Below are 22,146 nucleotides of genomic sequence, written 5' to 3'. Positions count from 1 at the left end.
GACATGGAAGCAACCTAAATGCCCATCAACAGATGAATGGATAAAGAAGATGTGGTACATTTATACAATGGAATATTACTCAGCCATAAAAAGGAACGAAATTGGGTCATTTGTTGAGACATGGATGGATCTAGAGACTGTCATACAGAGTGAAGTTAAGTCAGAAAGAGAAAAACAAATCTCTTATATTAACGCATGTATGTGGAACCTAGAAAAATGGTACAGATGAACTGGTCAGCAGGGCAGAAGTTGAGACACAGATGTATAGAACAAACAAACCAAGGGGGGAAAGCTGTGGTGGGTGGGGATGGTGGTGTGATGAATTGAGCGATTGGGATTGATATGTATACACTGATGTGTATAAAATTGATGACTAATAAGAATCTGCTGTATAAAAAAAATAAATAAAATTAAATTAAAAAAGAAAAAAAAATTCTGTTAACAAAGAAAAAGCTTTAAGCTTATTTTAGAAGCATCTTTATGCCAAAAATCATAGTCAGTAGCTTCCCTCAGAAACCAACTTCCATGTCACCTTGCTCAATTCTTTCAGTGGTACCATCTTTCTTTGAATCACTCAGACCTAAACCCTTGAGTCACTGAGACTCTATTTTCCCCCCAACATCTGATTAAGTCATTACATTGTAATTAATTTTAAATAGACAATATCTACTCACATCTAGTCCTTTCTTTCAATTCCCATTAATACTAACCAGGCCAGACCCACATCACCAGATTTATCAGCTTTTGCATCTTCCTTCTAATAGATGTCCCTGCACTCAGTCTTACCTTACTCATTTACCTACTACACTAAATATTGAAGTTCAAATACACAATAAAGACATGGTCCCTATTGCTAAGAATATCACCATATATTGAAGACTGTATATACTGTAGTACAGTAATTCATTTGACTTTAAGGTAAGTTATCTCCACCCAATCTACACAATATTACTCATTATTCAAGCCAGACCTATCATTAGCAAGTCATTTAGCTGTTCTGAAGTTTATTTTCTCCTCTGTGAATACACAATTATTAAACCTTACAACTTTCCAAAGTTGTTGTGAGGCTTAATAATAGTTTACATGAGTGTACTTTATAAATTTTTGTTAAAGCATTATACAGACATAAGGCAGAATTACTGAATGGTACAATAAGTGACAAAGACTAAGAAAGGACCAAGAAGGGAATGATTAATTTACCAAGTTAATTCCCTAACCTATCACTTGGGCCATGTGGCTCCTCCACTTAAAAATATTTGATAGCACCCATTCTTTAGGAAAAAAATCCCCAACCCTGATATTTAAATCATCTACAATTTGACCCAATTATTCATTCCACAGAAATGTTTTGATCTCCTATGAGATAGCCTTGCAACTCCAAAATTTCACTTATCTAAATTATCTGTCTAGTAAAACTGATTGCTCAGAGCAATCTGCAATATTCTGCAAAAACATTGTTTTTGCTTCCCTGTTCAATAGCTCAAAAGTTCCCTACCTTGAAGGCTCAACTCAAATTGCCAATTCTGCTACCAAAGTTCAAGATGAAGTGTATCTTTCCCCAACACTAACTTTCTAATACCAGTTCTTTAACAATGCATAGTTATCTCATAGTATTTCTTCTACTGCTACCATAAATAGGTAAAAAATAATGTTATTTAACTTTTTTCCTAATATTACAATGGTCTAGTTATAGTGTTGTCAAATAGAACTACTGGACAATTCAAGTCTAGCACAACCTTACCTCTCCCCAGCTCAACCCACTGACCACTCTCTAGCATTTGTCATTGTTGACCACTCCTTTTCTCAAAACTCTCCCCCCTTCCTTAATTTCCAAGCTATTTTCTCTTCTTTCTCTCCTTTCCTCTTTCTGCCTGGCCCCCTTCCCCTTCTTCTCCCTTAAGATTGTTATTTCCCAAGGTTGCAGCCTAGAATCTCTTTTGTCCCCATGCAACATGTTTTCCATGAATGATTCCACTGACTTGATTTTTACGCATTCTATGCACTGACAACTCCCCAAATTAGTTTCCCACCTTAACCTCTCCTGAACTCCAGCCCCTTAGGGCCATCCCAATCACTCTCCTGGTACACTCATTCTTATTATCCCAGAAAAAACAGCACATCCTTGGTAAGGGTATTCCTGACTTCCTATGCCAGGCATAACAAAGGGATACTCACTCCATCCGTTTTGTCACTGCATCCTTCTATCACGCAGAAGTGCAGCGGGCAGCCATAGAGCTCCATGTGTTCCTAGGGACCTGTACTTCCATCTTCCTGAGTGAGGAGGTAGAAAGACCCCTCACTCACCTTTCCCCTAAACCTCAACACTTACAGCCCAACCACCAGTCTGCATAAAAGATTTGTGAGCTTCACACTTGGCTCTTACCTCTGACTAGAAAGCTACCTTTAGGACTCTGTTTAAAAGTCACTTCATCAGGGGCTTCCCTGGTGGCGCAGTGGTTGAGAGTCCACCTGACGATGCAGGGGACGCGGGTTCGTGCCCCAGTCCGGGAAGATCCCACATGCCACGGAGTGGCTGGGCCCATGAGCCATGGCCACTGACTGAGCCTGCGTGTCTGGAGCCTGTGCTCCGCAACGGGAGAGGCCACAACAGTGAGAGGCCCGCGTACCGCAAAAAAAAAAAGTCACTTCATCAAAAGACCTCCATGATATTCCTAGAAAATAGCAACACCTATCTCCAATTCTGGTACTCTTTATCCTCCTTACCCTGCTTTATTTTTCATCACAACAATCATGACACAGCACAGTATATATTTATGTATATTTTTTGTCCTTTTCCAATGGAATGTTAATTCCACTAGAGTAGGAACTTTGTCTATTCTGTTCACTGTCGAATCCTTTAAGATTAAACAGAGCCTGGCACATGGTAGACACTCAACAAACACTGAATGAACCAATGAATAAATGCATGAATGAAAAAAAGGCTCAGTCAGTATTATAACCCTAATACCTAGCAAAGAATTTATTATACATATGTAGTTCGTTGAGTTCCTCTGTTTATTAAAGGAATTAGTTTCAATTCTCCTATGACAAAACAAGTCTTGCTCATCTTTGTATTTTCCAAAATTTAACATTCTGCATGTTTAAAATATATATGCAAAGAACTAATATGGGCTAGAACCATGAAATCTGAGTTCTAAACCTATTCTAAACCTAAGTCGATCAGTATTTCCTAAGTAAACTTGAATAAATATTTTGAATTTAGTTTTCTTATTTGCTCATGACATCTGTTACAGTACTAAAATTCTGTTATACTAACAACTCAACATAGAAAATTATCTCAGTCCTAAGAACATCCTTAGCTGTAATTTAAAGCATATTTGTATTTTCTTCCACTATTAGTCTTTGGCCATTATATGCCCGAAGTCCATTGCTAGAAATTCTCCCATGCTTTTTCTTAAATAATTCTGTCCTTCATAAGTGACACTGTTACAAATTCACTACTGGTTTTTGGTAATGGAGCATAAATTATATTTATTCTGGTACTAGTGGTCCCTTGCCAGGTTTAAACCAACCTCTTTCATCAAGATCTTCACATACAAAGGAAGTTCAAAATCAATCAATGTGATGTCAGTTGTAACTAATGTGAGACTGCTGGTGAAGTCTGTATTTATAAAATAAGAAAAAAGTTAACTGTCCACTAAAAGAATTAAACCGATGACCTTGGCATTTGACCTCATTAACATGTTCCTCTATATCTGACATAACCATCCATAGTTACCTGAAAAGGTTATGAAATAACAGCTCAACAGAAACCATGTTATCACATCACTATCATGCCAGGCTAGGTATGATAGTTGGTTATATGAGGCAGCTCACGTACACAAATATTTCAGTGTATGATGCTTAATCTTATGACCTGTTTATATAATTTCGAGTTTCAGTTTGAAATAAGAGCTTACATTACCTGCAATTTCGTTTTGACCAATTCTTTACACAGATACATGAGCCTACATTCTATAATGAATCATGACCAGGAATTGAATTAAGACATAAGAACTGTATAACAAATACCTTCTTTCCTTCTGAAGTTCTAACAAATCATTCATTAGTAAATTATGTTGATCAAGCCACAGGCAAGACTGCTAATGATAACATGGAAATGTCACCCTCGGTGACTCATAATATCTACCACATATAAAAATGCAGTCAGCAACTCCTCTCCATGTGTCAGCAACTATGTGGTGCCAAAATGCCAAAAAATTCACCCTGGATAGAAAAATCAAAATTAGTTACAGGAGAACAAAACTTTGGGTTAAATAAAATACATCATGGATTGCACATTTTTCAAAGTATACATTATTTTAGGTAATGTATGTAAAAACTTTAAAGGGATGCTTAAAAGGCTAGGTGTAATACAGATCAGTTTACAACATAAAAACATTAGCCTTACATTCAATGACATGAATAACAGAGTATCTGTATTTGAATCCTAACATGGGCCACTGACTAGCTTATGTAACTTAGAAAAATTACTAACCCCTTTAGAGCCTCAGTTTCTTCATCTCTAAAAACAGAGTAATATCTACTTCACAGTACTATGGAGGGAATTAAATGAGAAAGTGTGTGAGACATCAATCCCCGGTGAGGGCACATAGTAAGACTGCAAAAAATAATGTTTTTTCTCTACACAAATACAGTAACCCAAATAGGGAAAGTGCAGATTTTAGAAATCTAGGGGGAAAAGGAAAATCCAGAAGGGACATATTGTCTGTTTTGCTTCTATGACCCGACAGGTTTTAACTGTCTTTTACCTAGTTTACAAAACTGTATGCTAACTTGTTCCATGGGCAAACCATCTCTATTTCTATGGTTCTCAACCTAAGTTGGGCACTGAAATCACCTAGGAGACTTTAAAAAGTACTGATGTCTGTGTCTCACCCTCTAAGATTCTAATTCAATTGAACAGCCTGAGCACTGGGATTTTTTTTTTTTTTTTTTTTCCCCCAGTACGCGGGCCTCTCACTGCTGTGGCCTCTCCCATTGCGGAGCACAGGCTCCGGGTGCACAGGCTCAGCGGCCATGGCTCACGGGCCCAGCCACTCCGCGGCATGTGGGATCTTCCCAGACCGGGGCACGAACCCGTGTCCCCTGCACCGGCAGGCGGACTCTCAACCACTGCGCCACCAGGGAAGCCCGAGCACTGGGATTTTTCAGCACACCCCAGATAACTCTAATGTTCAGTTGGTTGCCCCTCCCTCCAATATCCACAATTCTGTCAAGATAATTTTCCTAAACCACACTCTGAACAGGTTGTTTCCCTACTCAAAAAAACAGAAAAAAAAAATTCAATGGTTTGACATTACATTAAAAACAAAAATCCCAAACTGTAAAAAATAGTATTCAAGGCTCTGGATAATCTGATTCTAACATCATAGGTGAGAGGCAATACAGGAAAAAGATTAAAGCTTAGCCTCTGGAGACAAAATGTATCCCAGTTCTGCCACTTACTAGTTGTGTGACCCTGAGAGACTTTCTTAACTCTCTGTGTCCTCATCTATTTACTACTGAGATAGTAAATTATATTATCTCATAGGGTTATGTGAAGATTACATGAGTTTATCTACAAAGTACTTAGAACGGCTCTGGCACGTTATAGAAAATTTAAAAATGTTAGTTGTTATTCATTTCCTCTAGCTTTATTTTCTACTAATTCCCCTAAAGCAGCAAGCAATATTGTCTCTGAGACCTAAAATATGCTCCAAACATGGTGTAGTCATAAACCTGGCGAGGTACTATGTGTATAGATATGTTCAATGATGGCAGGCTAGTTTTTTAGACTCAATATATGTTCGGCTCAAATTAAATTTCACGTGTGTGTGTGGGTATACAGGTACATACACAGATACAAATATAAATTCATATACATATATGTAAATTCATTCCCTCTCTCAAGCTCTTTCTTGCTCCATTGCTGTTGTTTTCACCGTATTAAACTTAACGTGACTTCTGAAGTAGTCACAAGTTAATGAAAACCTACTGAGGTGAGGTCTGGATAAATATCCCTTCATTGCTCTATTCTCACTAGACAGTTGGACAGGTAGAGATTTTCTTGAACTTTTAATCGAATTTTATCTTTATGTATCTCCAACATGCTGAAATTCTAATCCTTCACATGTCTTTCTGAGGTTTTGTGGGACTCTCATTTTATTTTTTTAAAAAGCAGGAAGAAATTTAAGATTCTTAATGCACATAATTTTAATTAAGAGTTAAAGGTAGAGCTATGGATGTCTTGGCTTTTACTATATCCTGCTTATAAGAAGCATCTGCATGTCTTAAAACTTAGGAGAAACAGCAAATGATAATGCTTATGAAAAACCTTCAAACCATACTTTTAAAATCTGAATGACTGCAATGTTATGGATATCGAAAGAAATAATAAATCTTTAAAGCCAAGTTTCCACCTTAAGTCTAATTTAGCAAAACAAATAACTTTCTATTGGGTAAATGACATAATCTATTTACTTGGGAGTGAGCCACCTTAACAGACTTCTGATTTTTAAACTGTGGGCATGTCACAGCTGACAAAGATCTTAATATAGATGAACTGTCCAACAGAGCTGCTGTTCTTTTGATGTTTTTGGTCCCCTTTCAGCCACCACGTAAGCCAACCTTCACACAGGGAACACAAAGCCAAAAAGAAAGTAACCAACTCTTTTTACAAATGGTAACTGAGTTACTTACCAGTGAAGTAACTAACATCCTCCCTGAACCCATCACTAGAGATGGATGGATGGGGAGCAAGCTTCAAGCAGACAGAGAGTACAGTACCACAGATGGAGGAAAGGCCAGGGGGCCAGAGTAGGAGGAAGACCTGGGAGCCATCTTTCTGGGCCTTTTTCTCTCTATAATACTGAAGAGATCACTCTCCACTCTGTCCTTACTACCACGGCAGAACACGATTTAATACCAACCAGAGGCATTAAACAAAGTTTTAATCACTTTTGTTTCTAAATTGTTTTTAAATCAGTTGCAGTATGCACACAACAAGTGCAGGCAAAGACCCTGACTACTACCTCCCACTGTTCTTTCCCCCAAATGAGCTAACTGATTACAACTAGGGAGGCAGCTTGTCGAAAAGAATTATGCCCAAAGCAGAAATACAGAAAAATTCCCTAAGAAACAGAATATATGAGTGGAAGGAGCAAATGAGGAATAATGAAACAATGATTTTAACAAGAGATTCTTCACCCTAAGACATGTATTCCCCAGACAGACCAAAAAGTCCCTGGGTTCTTACCTTTCTATCTAGGACAGTATCAGATATTCCTAGGAGAATATTATTTCCAAGAAAGTACAAGCTCACAAACAAAAAAAATTAATATCCTAAGAAGCCCAAGTGCTAAGAAGGAAAACTGAACAATCTCAGTAGAAGGAAAGAAAATTAGTAAACAAAAGCCATCAAAAACTTAAAATAACCACAATAAATATGTTCCGAATGATACTGGAGGATATTGTAAAAATATGAAGCATGATCAAGCAATCACAAAAAAACAGCTAGTAATACTGGGTATAAAAATATTACGGTGAAATAAAGTATACAGCAGATTTGAACAGCAAAACAAATATGATACAATAATAAATTAGTGAGTCAGAAGACTGGTAAAGGAATTCAACAAAAAGGCACAAAGAAAGGAAAAGATGGAAAATATAGAAGTTAAGAGAGATTAAAGAAGGAAAAGTGCTATTATATTCACAAAATAGGAGACCCAGAGAATTTTTTAAATAAAAAATATTAAATCTTAAATAATTTTGAAACCTCCACAAAATGGATAAATTTCTAGAAAAATATAAAAGGCTTTAAAGACTCCTCCACCTCTCACCCCTAACATACCTACACAAAACCACAGGCTCAGCTGTATAAGGACTGAAAAGAAAAAAAATGACTATTATTTGCAGATGATATGAATCAGATAAAATAATAAATCTAATAAAACAAACTACATAAGCATTCAACCAATATTTTTTAAATATAAAAATGAAAAAAGAAACAAAAACAAACAAAAAAACTTCTTGATATAGATCATGTCTGAATGCTAGGTACAATTATGAAATAGGCAAATTTTATCTCGATCATCACTCCCTCATTCCTAAAGGCTCTATCATAATTCTTCTTTCCACCTTCACCTCCCCCTGCATCTCCAACACATCCAATCAACTACTGGGTCCCTCTTTTCACATCACATAGCTGCCAATTATTTGTCTTTAAAGTGTTAGTTACTGAATGTTTAAATGAGCAATTCTCAAACTTTTGGGTCTCCAGACCCCTTTCCACTCCTAGAAATTAGCGAAGACTCCAAAGAGTTGTTGTTTATGTGGATTATACTTATTGATACTTGCTGAATTCTAAATTAAAAGAGAGAAATTCACTATCTTTGCCAGGTGATCACAGCCAACATCAAAAGTGATAAGTCATGTTGATAGTGTATACTTCTCCATAATGATGTGATGATGGCATTTTACCTTTGTGGTCTCCTCCCCAAAACCCAGTCTAATTATGAGAAGAACAACAGACAAATTCCATTTGAGGGACACTGCAAAATATCCGACCAGAACTCCTCAAAACTGTCAAGGTCATCAAAACCAAGGAAAGTCTTAAGAAATTATAACTGCCCTAAAACTCTTAGAGGAAAAACATAGGCAAAACATTCTTCGACATAAATCGCAGCAAGCTCTTTTTTGACCCACCTACTAGAGTAATGAAAACAAACATAAACAAATGGGACCTAATGAACCACAGAAGCTTTTGCACAGCAAAGGAAACCATGACGCAAAGACAACCCTCAGAGTGGGAGATAATATTCGCAACAAAGCAACTGACAAAGGATTAATCTCCAAAATATAAAAGCAGCTCATGCAGCTCAATATCAAAAAATGGGCAGAAGACCTAAATAGACATTTCTCCAAAGAAGACATACAGATGGCCAACAAACACATAAAAAGATGCTCACTAATTATTAGAGAAATTCAAATCAAAACTACAATGAGGTATCACCTCACACCAGTTAGAATGGGCATCATCAGAAAATCTACAAACAACAAATGCTGGAGAGGGTGTGGAGAAAAGGGAACCCTCATGCACTGTTGGTGGGAATGTAAATTGATACAGTCACTATGGAAAACAGTATGGAGGTTCCTGAAAAAACTAAAAATAGAACTACCACATGACCCAGCAATCCCACTACTGGGCATATACCCAGAGATAACCATAATTCAAAAAGACACATGCACCCCAATGTTCATAGCAGCACTATTTACAATAGCCAGCACATGGAAGCAACCTAAATGTCCATCAACAGAGAAATGGATAAAGAAGATGTGGTACATATATACAATGGAATATTACTCAGCCATAAAAAGGAACGAAATTGGGTCATTTGTAGAGATGCAGATGGACCTAAAGAGTGTCATACAGAGTGAAGTAAGTCAGAAAGAGAAAAAAATATATCGTATATTAGTGCATATATGTGGAATCTAGAAAAACGGTATAGATGATCTTATTTGCAAAGCAAAAATAGAGACACAGATGTAGAGAACAAATATATGGATACCAAGGGGGAAGGGGGTGGTGGGAGGAATTGGGAGATTGGGATTGACACATATACACTACTGATACTATGTATAAAATAGACAACTAATGAGAACATATTGTATAGCACAGGGAACTCTACTTAATGCACTGTGGTGACCTAAATTGGAAGAAAATCCAAAAAAGAGGGGATGTATGTATATGTATAGCTGATTCATTTTGCTGTACAGTAGAAACTCACACAACATAGTAAAGCAACTATACTCCAATAAAAATTAATTAAAAAAATAAAGTAACATTAATAGTAGGTTTTTTGTAGATTATTTTATCATGTGAGGAAGTTCACCTCTATTCCTATTTTTCCGAGAATTTCTGTTGTGAATAAATGTTGAATTTTATCATTTAAAAAAAAAAAAAAGAAAAGAAATTATAATTGCCAAGAGGGCCTTAAAGAGATGTGATGACTAAATGTAAAGTGCTACCCTGATGGGATTCTGGAATAGAAAAAGCACATTAGGTAAAAACTAAGGAAATCTGACACAAAGTATGGACTTCAGTTAATAATGTATCAATATGGATTCATTAATTCTATCAAATGTACCATATTAATATGTTAATAATAGGGGAAAGTGGGTACAAGCTACACAGAACTCTGTACTATGTTCAGATTTTTTCTGTAAACCTAAAAATTGTTCACAATATTTCTGTAAAACTCTTCCAAAAAATGAAGCTTATTTAAATTAAAAAAAAAAAACACTGCTTAGGAAAAAATTAAACTAAGAAAATTTGAAAACACAAGAATATACAAGCATACACTCCATTAGCCAGCAGAGCAATGGCATAATCACACCTCATACAGTCTTGGGAAAAGTGCACTGTACGTTCACTAGAGAATGAGAAACAAAGCAAATAACATCAAATACCACGGTATTACTACGAAAATAATTTTGACCTCACAGATTCTCTGAAAAGATCTTGAGTTCCATAGTCCTGGAAACACATTCCGAAAATCTCCAAGCATAATGGAATACAAAAGATTTCTGGCTTGGAATTCTACTGATATACTATGTAGACCACTGGCTATTTCTTTTACTATTTCAAAGCTAACCCTTTCTCTAATTTAGCTCCCCAAACTTATTGAAGAGTCCCATTATATACCTTCAAAATATTTACGTTATATTATTCAAGCCTCTAATAGAATTAAGAACAACTTTTAACAGGTACAAAAAAAAAAGATACAATAAGAATCTAAGTGCTCAAACAATAGGAAATACTGAGTGATATTTTCCCACTTGGGAAGTTCAAACATTACAAATATTTAAGTACTGCTGTTAATTTATACTCCTACTGAATTAACAGATCTAAGCAACGATCATCAATGGCCGCTATTATCACAATAAAGAGAGACAATCAGACATTATGTGCCTCCTGATGGTAATACAGAACACCATCAATGAAGTATTCTTGTCATGAAAAATTGAACCTGAATCTGAGCAAGTCTCAGATTAGAACTGTCTACTGACCAATTTGCAAGAAATATAAGTAACTAAAGAATACATTAAACAATCACCATGGGGGCAAATCCAGACTGTGGGAAACACTATAGGACAAACTACCTTATTTTCTCAATAAACTGAAAAAGGAAAATTAAAAATTGAAAAGGAAAAATCAAAAACAGATACAGGAGAGACTTAAAAGATTAAAAAAGACTTAAGTGGCTTAGGAACCAAGTCCAACACAAAGACAATAAAAAGAAATTTACAAGACAATTAGGGGCGTTTAAGCAATGACTAGTTGACTATATTAACGAATTCCTCATTTTTAGAGTAATAATGAAATTTGTGGTTAAAGTTTTAATGAAAAGTCTTTATATTTTAGAGATATATACTGAAATACTTATGAAGAAAATGATGTATATGGGATTTTCTCAAAAAAGTATGGGGTGGGAAGGCAGGAGTATACATGAAACAAGATTGACCCGAGTTGATAATGCTGAAGATGGGTGATGGGTACATGAGAATTCATTATACGAGTTCATCTTATTTATAAAAATATATTTGAAATTTTACATAATAAAGACTTCAATAAAGATACCTATTAATATTCTTGAATGTGTAATTAATGTAAACTGCTACAGTTAGAAAGCAGCTATTAGGAAGATGAAGTTATTTTAATATAAAAGACAATAAGTATGTAGGTAATGAATTGGTAACTAAAATTTCTAGTTATTTTATTATTTTACATAAGAAGATCTCTGCAACCTAAGAATTTACTTAATTTAGGGCCTTAATCTAACTGGCAACTCCCCAGGTGAGTTGCCCCAGAAGACTACCCAATTTTGGATTATTTGGCAATAGGACCCACTTCTCTAGACTGGGATGCACCAGAGGTTAGTACAATGACTGTGGTAGGCAGAATAATGGCCTCCCAAAGATGTCCACATCCCAATCCCTGGAACCTGTGAATATTACCTTACTTGATACAAGGGACTCTGCAGATGTGATTAAGTTAAAAATCTTGAGACAGGGCAGTTATTCCGGATTATCTGAGTGGGCCCAAAGTAATCACAAGGGTCCTTATAAGAAGGAAACAAGGGGCTTCCCTGGTGGCGCAGTGGTTGAGAGTCCGCCTGCCGATGCAGGGGACACGGGTTCGTGCCCCGGTCCGGGAAGATCCCACATGCCACGGAACGGTTGGGCCCGTGAGCCATGGCCACTGAGCCTGCGCGTCTGGAGCCTGTGCTCCGCAACGGGAGAGGCCACAACAGTGAGAGGTCTGCGTACCACAAAAAAAAAAAAGAAGGAAACAAGAAGATGAGTGAGCAGTAGATGTGACAACAAAAGCCAGAGGTTGAAGTAATAGGAGGAAGTAACCATGAGCCAATGAAAGATTGCAACCTCTAGACACTGATAAAAAGGAATGAATTCTCCCATAAGAGCCTCTAGAATGAACATAACACCTTGCTTTTAGACTTCTGATATCCAGAACTCTAAAATAATAAATTTCTGTTGTTTTAAGCCACTAAATTTGTGGTAACTTGTAGCAACAAGGAAACTAGCATAATGACCAATGGTAAAATTTAATAGAAAAGTCTATCTTAGTTCAAGTATAATGACTTGAGCTGCCTTTTGAGAAACTGAGTTACCTATAAACTACATGTGTTCATGCTGAGGCTGGATGACCTGCTGTCAGGGGATACTGTAGGTAGAATCCTTACATTAGGCAGATTGTTAGACTAAATGATCTCTAAGTTTCCCACAAAGACTAACGGAAAAAGTAGCCACAGGACTCAGAGGTTTGCAAAAGGCTCTGCTGGTAGCAAAATCTTTGTTAAAGATGAAAAGGTCTCTACTAGGCAATCCTGAAGTATACAGCATTAGCCAAACACTTAGCAGGCAGGTCTCAAAGGATATTCAAATGTTAGATAACCATATGTACCGAATTTGTTGACCCATTTGTAATAGATGAGATAAGAAACTTCACAGCCCTTCTCCATCCATTCCCACTTTAGGGTGGGGAAGGGGTATCTAATAAGAACAACCAAGTGCCATTGCACAAGAATACTTTAATAGGATTAGTAATTGGCATATAGATAATTTATCATTGAACTTGAATGCATAAATGTCTTAAAGGTCAGTTATTGAGAAACTGTACACCAAAAATACTGTCCTTATAAATATGCTATCACTAAAAACATATAATATACTAAGTTAATAATGATAATGATGAAGCTAAACTAATAGTACAGTTAACCCTTGAACAATGAGGGTCTGAACTGCACAGGTCCACTTATAGGCGGATTTTTTTCAATAGTAAATACTACAGTGCTACATACAGATCAGTGGCTGGTTGAATTGAGGATACCAAGGAACCACGGCTCCGCATCGAGGGTCAGAGACTATCCTACCCCACTCCCACTAATCATTCAAGGGTCAACTATATTTAAACAAGAGAATAAAAATAGCAACATTTAAAATCTGTGACCCGCTGAAAAAATAATACTTGATGTTACCAAAAATTAGGCAATTCCATTCATTTACATGCCTATATACACAAGCTGTATGATGTTGTCAAATGCTATATATAGTAGCATACTATATATACTCCTTAGAGTATATATAGTAGTATACTCCTTAGAATATGATTTAAAGCTCTCAGTAAACTCTAATAACATACCAATTTTACTTGACGAGCACTAAATCACAGTAATCATGAAAAATTCACCTAGTAAGTAAGTAGAAATCAAAGTTTCAGGAAGTCGGGTCATCTCTAGGCCCATCAAGAAGATACTCATTTACTACATTCTGAGAATTACTGAACTAAATCACCTTTGCAGTTCCTTCCATTTCAGAAAGCATCTGATTCAAAGTACCCAATTTAAATTATAATCTTAAGCAAGAGTTCCTCAGTTAAGAGTCCCTTATAATACTATAAAGATTTACACATATTTTTAAAATTTTTATTCTCTTCTAAAACGTCAGTTATATAATCAATTTTTAATACAACAAAAGATTTTGACCTCTAATAGACCTTATAAAGTAGTTTCCTCTGGTAACTAATTTATAAGATATTCAAAAGATATGACTTTCCTTAAGGTAAGGAACATATTCAAATTTTTTTTTAATCTAAAGGTATATTTCACTTATTTAGTTTACCTCAATCTATCAATAAAAATTTGACCCCTACACTTAAAGGATTTCTTAGTGGTTAATTTCCAAAGTGATATGAGTTCTGGACTTTTACATAGTTTTTTAAGACACATATTAAATGTACACTTGTGTTCTCAAGTATATAAGTACAGTATAAAAATGCAATTCATATTTTTCAGTATTTACTACCTAAGACAAACAATACTACCACAAAAATAGAACTAAACACAACTGGAATAATAAATGAGCAAATGAATTTTTTTAAAAATAGAAAACATAATCTCATATAAAAGAAGAAAACTGAATAAATGGACACTAAAGTCAATTGAGTCCAAGCTTCCACTACCTCACACCAAGACTACGATAGTAGTTTCTTAATTAATATCTTTCTCTCTCACTCCTCTAAATCACCTTATATCCTGCTTCCAGATTCATCTTGTCCACTTTTATGAAAATATTCAATGACATACCACTGTCTACAGAATCAACTTCAAAATCCCTGGTCTGGCACTCAAAGCCTTCCCTAAGTTTGGTCTCTATCTGCCATGTTGATCATTATTCTTGTAAACAACATTCCCTTCCGATCTACCTTCATCAATTTTTCTACTCATTTTCCCCTGAATAAACCCTGAACAATTAATTTCCTGTTTAGCCTTGCCTCTTGCCATCCTCCCTTCTTAGAATGCTCTCCTTGCTCATTCTCAATCTTATGATCCCTATTACCTATGCTATTCAGAGTTTGTGTTCTCTTAAGAAAGCTTCTCTAACTACCCCAGTGTATAACAACCGCCCAATTGTCACAACTTGTATAACTATGCCTTGCTTATGTTCCTCATTTAACACTTAGTAAATGCTATTATTGCCTTATCTATCCATCCCTCTATCTAGTCTTCTCAAAAATAAACATAATTCAGACAGACCACATTGTATATCTCTTAGCATCCCCTTCACTGGGCATAGTACTCTGCACAAAGACTGCATTCAAAAAAAGCTTACTAATAATATTCTAAAAACTAGTGCATGCAATCAGATTTTTTACAACACTGCTACCTCATACTGACATACTGCTTTATATTTTCAAAGAACTTTCTGGTTTCACTAGATCATATTGTCCCTCTCAAGTAGGAAGGATGAGTATTCTTGCTTATATATTTTTTATTGAAGTAGAATATCTGCCTCAATATCTTAGGTAGCAAAAATGATATTCAGAGAAAGTGTAAAGCCAAAATTACCCAACAGTGTCGGGCTTTTTTTAATGTGTTTTATTGCTTCTCCTGCCTCTTAACTTTCTTTTTGGAGAGAGGGCTGAATATTAATAATTATATTAACAACAATAGTGGCTTTTATTTATTGGATATTTATAATGTGCACAGATGGTAATAGGCATTTTATAGACATATTATCTCAAATAAAACTCAACAACTATGGGAGGTAGATATTACTATTATCTTTATTTAATAGATGAGGAAAACTGGAAACCCTCAGAATTTAATTAATTATGCAGGTCATACGACTAAGTGACGGAGCTCAGATTTTAACACACAGCCAAATGTCTACGGAGCCCATGTTCTTATCCACCTCTCCTAGATCTAAACAGTAACTAGCTTAGGCCATGCAGTTCAAAGGTGATATTTTATAAATAGATAACTCAAAGGTGGACCTTAAGATTAGTTTCAAATACAGAATATTTCAGTAGTTCAATTTTTGGTATTATTGTCTCTAAAATGAGCTACAATATTTCATGGAAGAAGCTTAATGAACAACAAGAAGAAAACTGCTCTCGCTGCTTTGTTTTTTTTCAACATCTTTATTGGTGTATAATTGCTTTACAATGGTGTGTTAGTTTCTGCTTTATAACAAAGTGAATCAGTTATACATATACATATATCCCCATATCCCCTCCCTCTTATGTCTCCCTCCCACCCTCCCTATCTCACCCCTCTAGGTGGTCACAAAGCACCCAGCTGATCTCCCTGTGCTATGGTCTCACTGCTTTTTAAATAACTTGCTCTAACCTCTCAATATCAACAGAATTTAGAATAAAAAATGATTAAAACTTTATCAATATAGATATTCTGATATAGAATTTAATACTATCTACTTAGATATTTACTCTAAAAGGTAACAATAAATTTTAAGCAATTCTATTCAGAAAGACAGATACATAGTCAACATCTTAGTAGCAAAGGAAAGTATTCAGAGACAGACAGACAGACCTCAGTTCCATCACTTACACTGTGAACTTTTAGAGAAGACAATTAACCTCCCTGAGCCTATTTCCCTATCTTTAAAAGTGAGGATAAACAAACATCTACCTTTAATGGCTGTTGTGAGCACAGTCTGAAAAAGTATACACTTAGAAAACAGCAGTTGTTATTACTGGTATTTTTACTACCACCAAAAGATTTTAAATATTTTAGCTAAAAAAAACTTAAGAAAGTCCATTAGCATTAAATAAGAAAATATTTATGGTAAAGTAAATATCATGTTCCAAGACAAGGCTTAATCTGAACTTTTTTTTCTGAAGATATAGTGAAAACAAAATAACCTACCATCTGTTTTCCATTTAAAATCGCCGTTACAATAACCTTCTTCATAAACCAATTTACGTCCATGTCCATTTTATTCTCTATTAACAAGTTATCATTTTAAAGTTTAACTTTTCTTTGACCATTAAAGAAACAAGTTTGAACCAGAAATTCAAAAAAGGTTGGGACCAAGTTAACACAAGTAAACAAAACTGCATTTTGCTATCAATCATTAGACTGATCCTACATTTGAGCCTGAACAAAGGACATTCACTAAATTAAAATGCACAAACACCTCAATTTAGTAGTGACTCTCAACTTCATAGTAGTATGAAAGACAGAAAAGTTGGCCTCTGCATTATTCCAATAATGTAAATTTGTCACATAATCTACCATCTAACAAATCATAGAGCTATCACCTGGCTACATTTTACCCACTGGCACCTTTACTTTAGGTAATACAAACATCCCTAACAATCTATAAATCAATATTTAATGGAATCTTTAAAAAAGGAGAATTGAAAATGAAATGATCCTAGAGCAAAATGTTTTCGTACAGTGACAAATCATCATTTAATCCACATCCTACTGGTGAATTTTTATTTTTTTTTTAAACTTATTGGATAAGGTACACTACCAGCACCCCTACCCATTTGTTTTAATTTCAGAATACAATTCAATCACAACACAAGGCAGCAATATTTATTAAATCTTTATACTTTTATATAAAGAATATATGTGGCAACTGCTCTTAATTCTGAATTATTTTAACTGTTTCATTCTATCTACAGCTGCACATGATGTGAGATTTACAGGCAGTTAATTTCCTTAACTGTTAACAACCTCTTGATTTCAGTAAGGCAAAAAGTTTCTTGAGGAAAACAAACACAAACTATTACATCAGTATGTCTTACACTATATGGCTGAGAAAGCAAGGGAAAAGAGGTAGGAGATAAGGCAGAAATAGCAGAAAACTGGGTTATGCCTTAACAAGCTTTAAACTATCTGTAATTTTCATATCAACAGAGGAATTAAAGTACTATTTTAAAATACTTTTTTTAAAGTTTGTTTTAAATACATTTTTAAAATAAAATGATGGCTTACATCAAACACTTTCCAGCTGTAGATGATAGTACCTTATTATGCTGTATTTGAACCACTCACCAAAGTTCGGTCAGGTTCTCCATCTGCCAAACCAGCCTCCATAGTGAAAGAAGATAGGTTTACACTTCTCTTTCCATTAATATTTAGTCATCCTGTAAATCCTAGAAGAAGAAAATCATATGTATTAGTTCTGGTATAAAACTGTGATAAGTGGGAAATAAAGCATTAAGTATATAAGGAGAGAGAAATCATTTTAGGCTGAGGTTATTGGGAAATCCAATAATGGAAAAAAAAAAAAACAGATTTTGCCATGCACCTTGAAGAATGGTAAAAGTTCAGCAAAAATGAAAGAAAATATTCCAAGTGAAGAGGACAAGCAAGAGCAAGGTTAAAGATATGAGACTGTTCAAAATGTGAAAAGATGATTGAACCTACTTATAACTAAGGAAATAAAATTAGATTTTTTTTCATTATTACATTGGCAAAAACTAAAAAGTGCGCTACCATCCAATGTTGGTGAGAACATAGGAAAATAGATGTTCTCATGCACTTCTGTGATAAGAATATAAATCAGAACAATTGGGGAGAGGACAATTTAAAATATACATGCTTTAATCCAGCAACTGCAAGGCTAGGAATTATTCCACAAATATATTATACAAACGCACAAAGACATAAATAAACATATCCAATGAAGTAATAGGTGAGGAAAACTGGAACCAGCCTTAATGTCAATCATTAGGAGCTTGCTTAAATTATACTACATACATACAATTGAAGAGCATGCTGCAATTTTTTAAAATGACTTAGTATCTGTATATACTAAACTAGAAAGAAGACCACAACACATTAGGTGGAAAAAACAAAATGATAGAACATAATATATAAAATACTCTTTTTGTTTCTGAATTTTTCATTTTTACAATGAACATGTATTACTTTTATACTTCTTTTTATTTTGAAAAGTCTTAGAAGTAGGTCTTCATCACTTTTCTTTTGAGCTTTTTAACTAACAAAGCCTCCAAGATGAACTCCTATAGTAATTATATATATTCAGAAGTCTCTAATAATCACTCTAATAATTCTTCCTTAAAACAGCTAACAAAATTAAAACCAAGAAATAGGTACACTTCTAGTCATTTCCTGGAGTTCCAAATCATTTTCTTGTCTTTGCAAGTGTAAAAGGCTGCACTGAAATATCAATACAGGATGACCCATCCTGCGGATACGAGTCAGCCTCTTTCCCCAGCCAATCCTGTCACTGTCCAATGGGCTCATGAACAAAGTAGCCACCATGGTAGGGATGCAGGTTATGCATGGGTTTAGCAACATGGACCTCCACTCACCAAGACCAACCTGGCTACTGCCACTGCTGAGTGCCAAATCTACCAGCAGCAGAGACCAACACTGAGTCCCCAGTATGACACTATTACCTGAGGTGATCAGCCAGCTACCCGGTGACAGGTTGATTACACTGGACTGCTTCTATCATGGAAGAGGTAGTACTTTATTCTTACTGAAACAGATACTTAGTCTGTATACAGATTTGCCTTCGCTGCACAAAATGCTTCTGCCAAAACTACTATCCGTGGACTTACAGAATGCCTTCTCTACCCCTCCTATTGTTCTACAAAGCACTGCTGCTGATCAAGGAACTCATTTCACAGCAAAAAAAAAAAACAAACAAAAAACTGTGGCAATGGGCTAGTGAATTCACTAGTCCTACCATATCATCCTGAAACAGCTGGCTTGATAGAACAGTGGAATGGCCTTTTGAGGACTCAGTGAGAGGACCAGCCAGATGGCAACACCTTGGGCGAGGATCTCCAAAAGGCTGTATATGCTCCGAATGTCCGATATATGGTGCTGTTTCTTGCATAGCCAAGATGCACAGGTTAGGACTCAGAGGAAGGAAATGGAAGTGGCACCACTGACTATTTATTGACCCACAAGCAAAACTTTTTGTTTATTTATTTTTATTGAAGTATAGTTGATTTACAATGTTGTGTTAGTTTCTGGTGTACAGCAAAATGATTCAGTTATACATATACATATCTTTTCCCTTATGGTTTATTACAGGATATTGAATATAGTTCCCTGTGCTATACAGTAGGACCTTGTTATTTATCTATGTTATATATAGTAGTTTGTATCTGCTAACTCCAAACTCCTAATTTATCCCTCTCCCACCCCCTTTTCCCTTTGGTAACTGTAAGTTTGTTTTCTATATCTGTGAGTCTGTTTCTGTTTCATAAATAAGTTCATTTGTGTCATATTTTAGATTCCACATATAGGTGGTATCATAAGGTATTTGTCTTTCTTTTTCTAACTTACTTCACTTAATATGATAATTTCTAGGTCCACCCATGTTGCTGCAAATGGCATTATTTCATTTTTTTTATGGCTAAGTAGTGTTCCATTGTGTATATATAACATATCTTCTTTACCCATTCATCTGTCAATGGACATTTAGATTGCTTCCATGTCTTGGCTGTTGTAAATTGTAATTAGAGTTTTCTCTGGATATGTGCCCAGGAATGGGATTGCTGGATCATATAGCAACTCTATTTTTAGTTTTTTAAGGAACCTCCATACTGTTTTCTATAGTGGCTGCATCAATTTACATTCCCATCAACTGTGCAGGAGGGTTCCCTTTTCTCCACACACTCTCCAGCATTTGTTATTTGTAGACTTTTAAATAACGGCCATTCTGACCAGCGTGAAGTGGTACCTCATTGTATTTTTGATTTGCATTTCTCATACTTAGCGATGTTGAGCATCTTCTCATGTGCCTATTGGCCATCTGTATGCCTTCTTTGGAGAAATGTCTATTTAGGTCTTCTGTCCATTTTTTGATTTGGTTGGTTTTTTGTTATTGAGTTGTCATGAGCTGTTTGTATATTTTGGAAAGTAAGCCCTTGTTGGTCACATTGTTCACAAATATTTTCTCCCATTCCATATATTGTCTTTTCATTTTGGTTATGATTTCCTTTGCTGTGCAAAAGCTTACAAGTTTGATTAGGTCCTGGTTGTTTATTTTTGCTTTTATTTCTATTGTCTTGGGAGAGTGACCTAAGAAAACATTGATACAATTTATGTCAGAGAATGTTTTGCCTATGTTCTCTTCCCGGAGTTTTATGGTGTCACATCTTACATTGAAGTCTTTAAGCTATTTTGAGTTTATTTTTGTGTATGGTGTGAGAATGTGTTCTAACCTCATTGATTTACATGCAGCTATCCAGCTTTCCCAACAGCACTACTAGCAAAAATTTTTGTTTCCTGTCCCCACGACCTTATGCTTTGTTGGTCTAGAGGTCTTAGTTCCAAAGGGAGGAATGCTTCCATCAGGAGACACAACAGTGATTCCACTGAACTGGAAGTTAAGCCTGCCACCCGCCCACTTTAAGCTCCCCATGCCTTAGAATCAGTAGGCAAAGAAGGAACTTAACTGTGCTGGCTTAGGTAATTGACTCTAATTACCAAGGGGAAATTGGACTACTATTCCACAATGGTGGTAAGAAAGAAAATGTCTGGTTATCGGAGATCCCTAAGAGCATTGCTTAGGACTACCATGCCTTATGATTATATTCAAAGGAAAACTATAATAGCCCAACCAAGGCAGGACTACTACTGACTCAAACCCTTCAGAAACAAAAGTTTGGGTCACTCCACCAGGTAAAGAAAGAACTATGGCTATCTGAGGTGCTTGCTGAGGGCAAAGGGAATACAAAATGGGTAGTGGAAGAAGGCATTTATAAATACCAGCTACCACTACATGACCAGTTACCGAAATGAGAATTATGATTAGTTATGAGTATTTTTTCCTAAATTCGTTATGAATATGTTTCTGCGTGTAGGCATCAAATAACTGTTTTCTTCCCTCTCATCTCCCTGTCATATAACATAAGACTTTACATTATAGTATTTATAATTTGTTTATAAATTTATAATATTTATAATATTATAAAATAATTATAATTATATATAATTATATAATATATTATATATAATTAATAATTAAATTATAATTATAAAATTATAAAAATATAAATTTATAATAAATTTATAATATTTATAATTTACTATAGTATTTAAGTACTTTTAAATATTTAAGTTATAGGATATCAAGGAGAGTGAACATCACCCAAGGACTTTGCAGCCTGCCCTGCAATTTCAGACTTGCCAGCCCCCACAATCACGGAAGCCAACTCCTTAAAATAAAGCCACTCTTTCTCGCCCTCTCTCTTTCTGTATACATGTATATCCTATTCGTTCTGCTTCTCTGGAGAACCCTGACGAATACAATATGTATGTGTGC

The 22,146-nt window shown here is 35.4% G+C and overlaps 1 protein-coding gene across 6 annotated transcripts in view; it reads right to left on the bottom strand.

Moving 5' to 3' along the window:
• OSBPL8 (oxysterol binding protein like 8) overlaps positions 1-22,146 on the bottom strand; it is a 192,977-nt gene that overhangs the window by 114,779 nt on the left and 56,052 nt on the right. For 5 of the 6 annotated variants that reach the window (XM_060165249.1, XM_060165248.1, XM_060165251.1 and 2 more), the window contains one exon: positions 17,889-17,989. Coding sequence is in view for 3 of the 6 variants with exons in the window: in XM_060165248.1 (XP_060021231.1) it covers positions 17,889-17,930 (42 nt within the window). In the remaining 3 variants the exon portion in view is untranslated. Of the gene's footprint in view, positions 1-2,175; positions 2,258-17,888; positions 17,990-22,146 lie in introns of those variants that run through there. The other variant, XM_060165246.1, reaches the window with a different exon arrangement.

The sequence above is a fragment of the Lagenorhynchus albirostris genome, chromosome 11, assembly GCF_949774975.1.
Source record: "Lagenorhynchus albirostris chromosome 11, mLagAlb1.1, whole genome shotgun sequence".
Taxonomy (NCBI): Eukaryota; Metazoa; Chordata; class Mammalia; order Artiodactyla; family Delphinidae; genus Lagenorhynchus; species Lagenorhynchus albirostris.
This window is presented reverse-complemented; position numbering and strand designations above follow the sequence as displayed.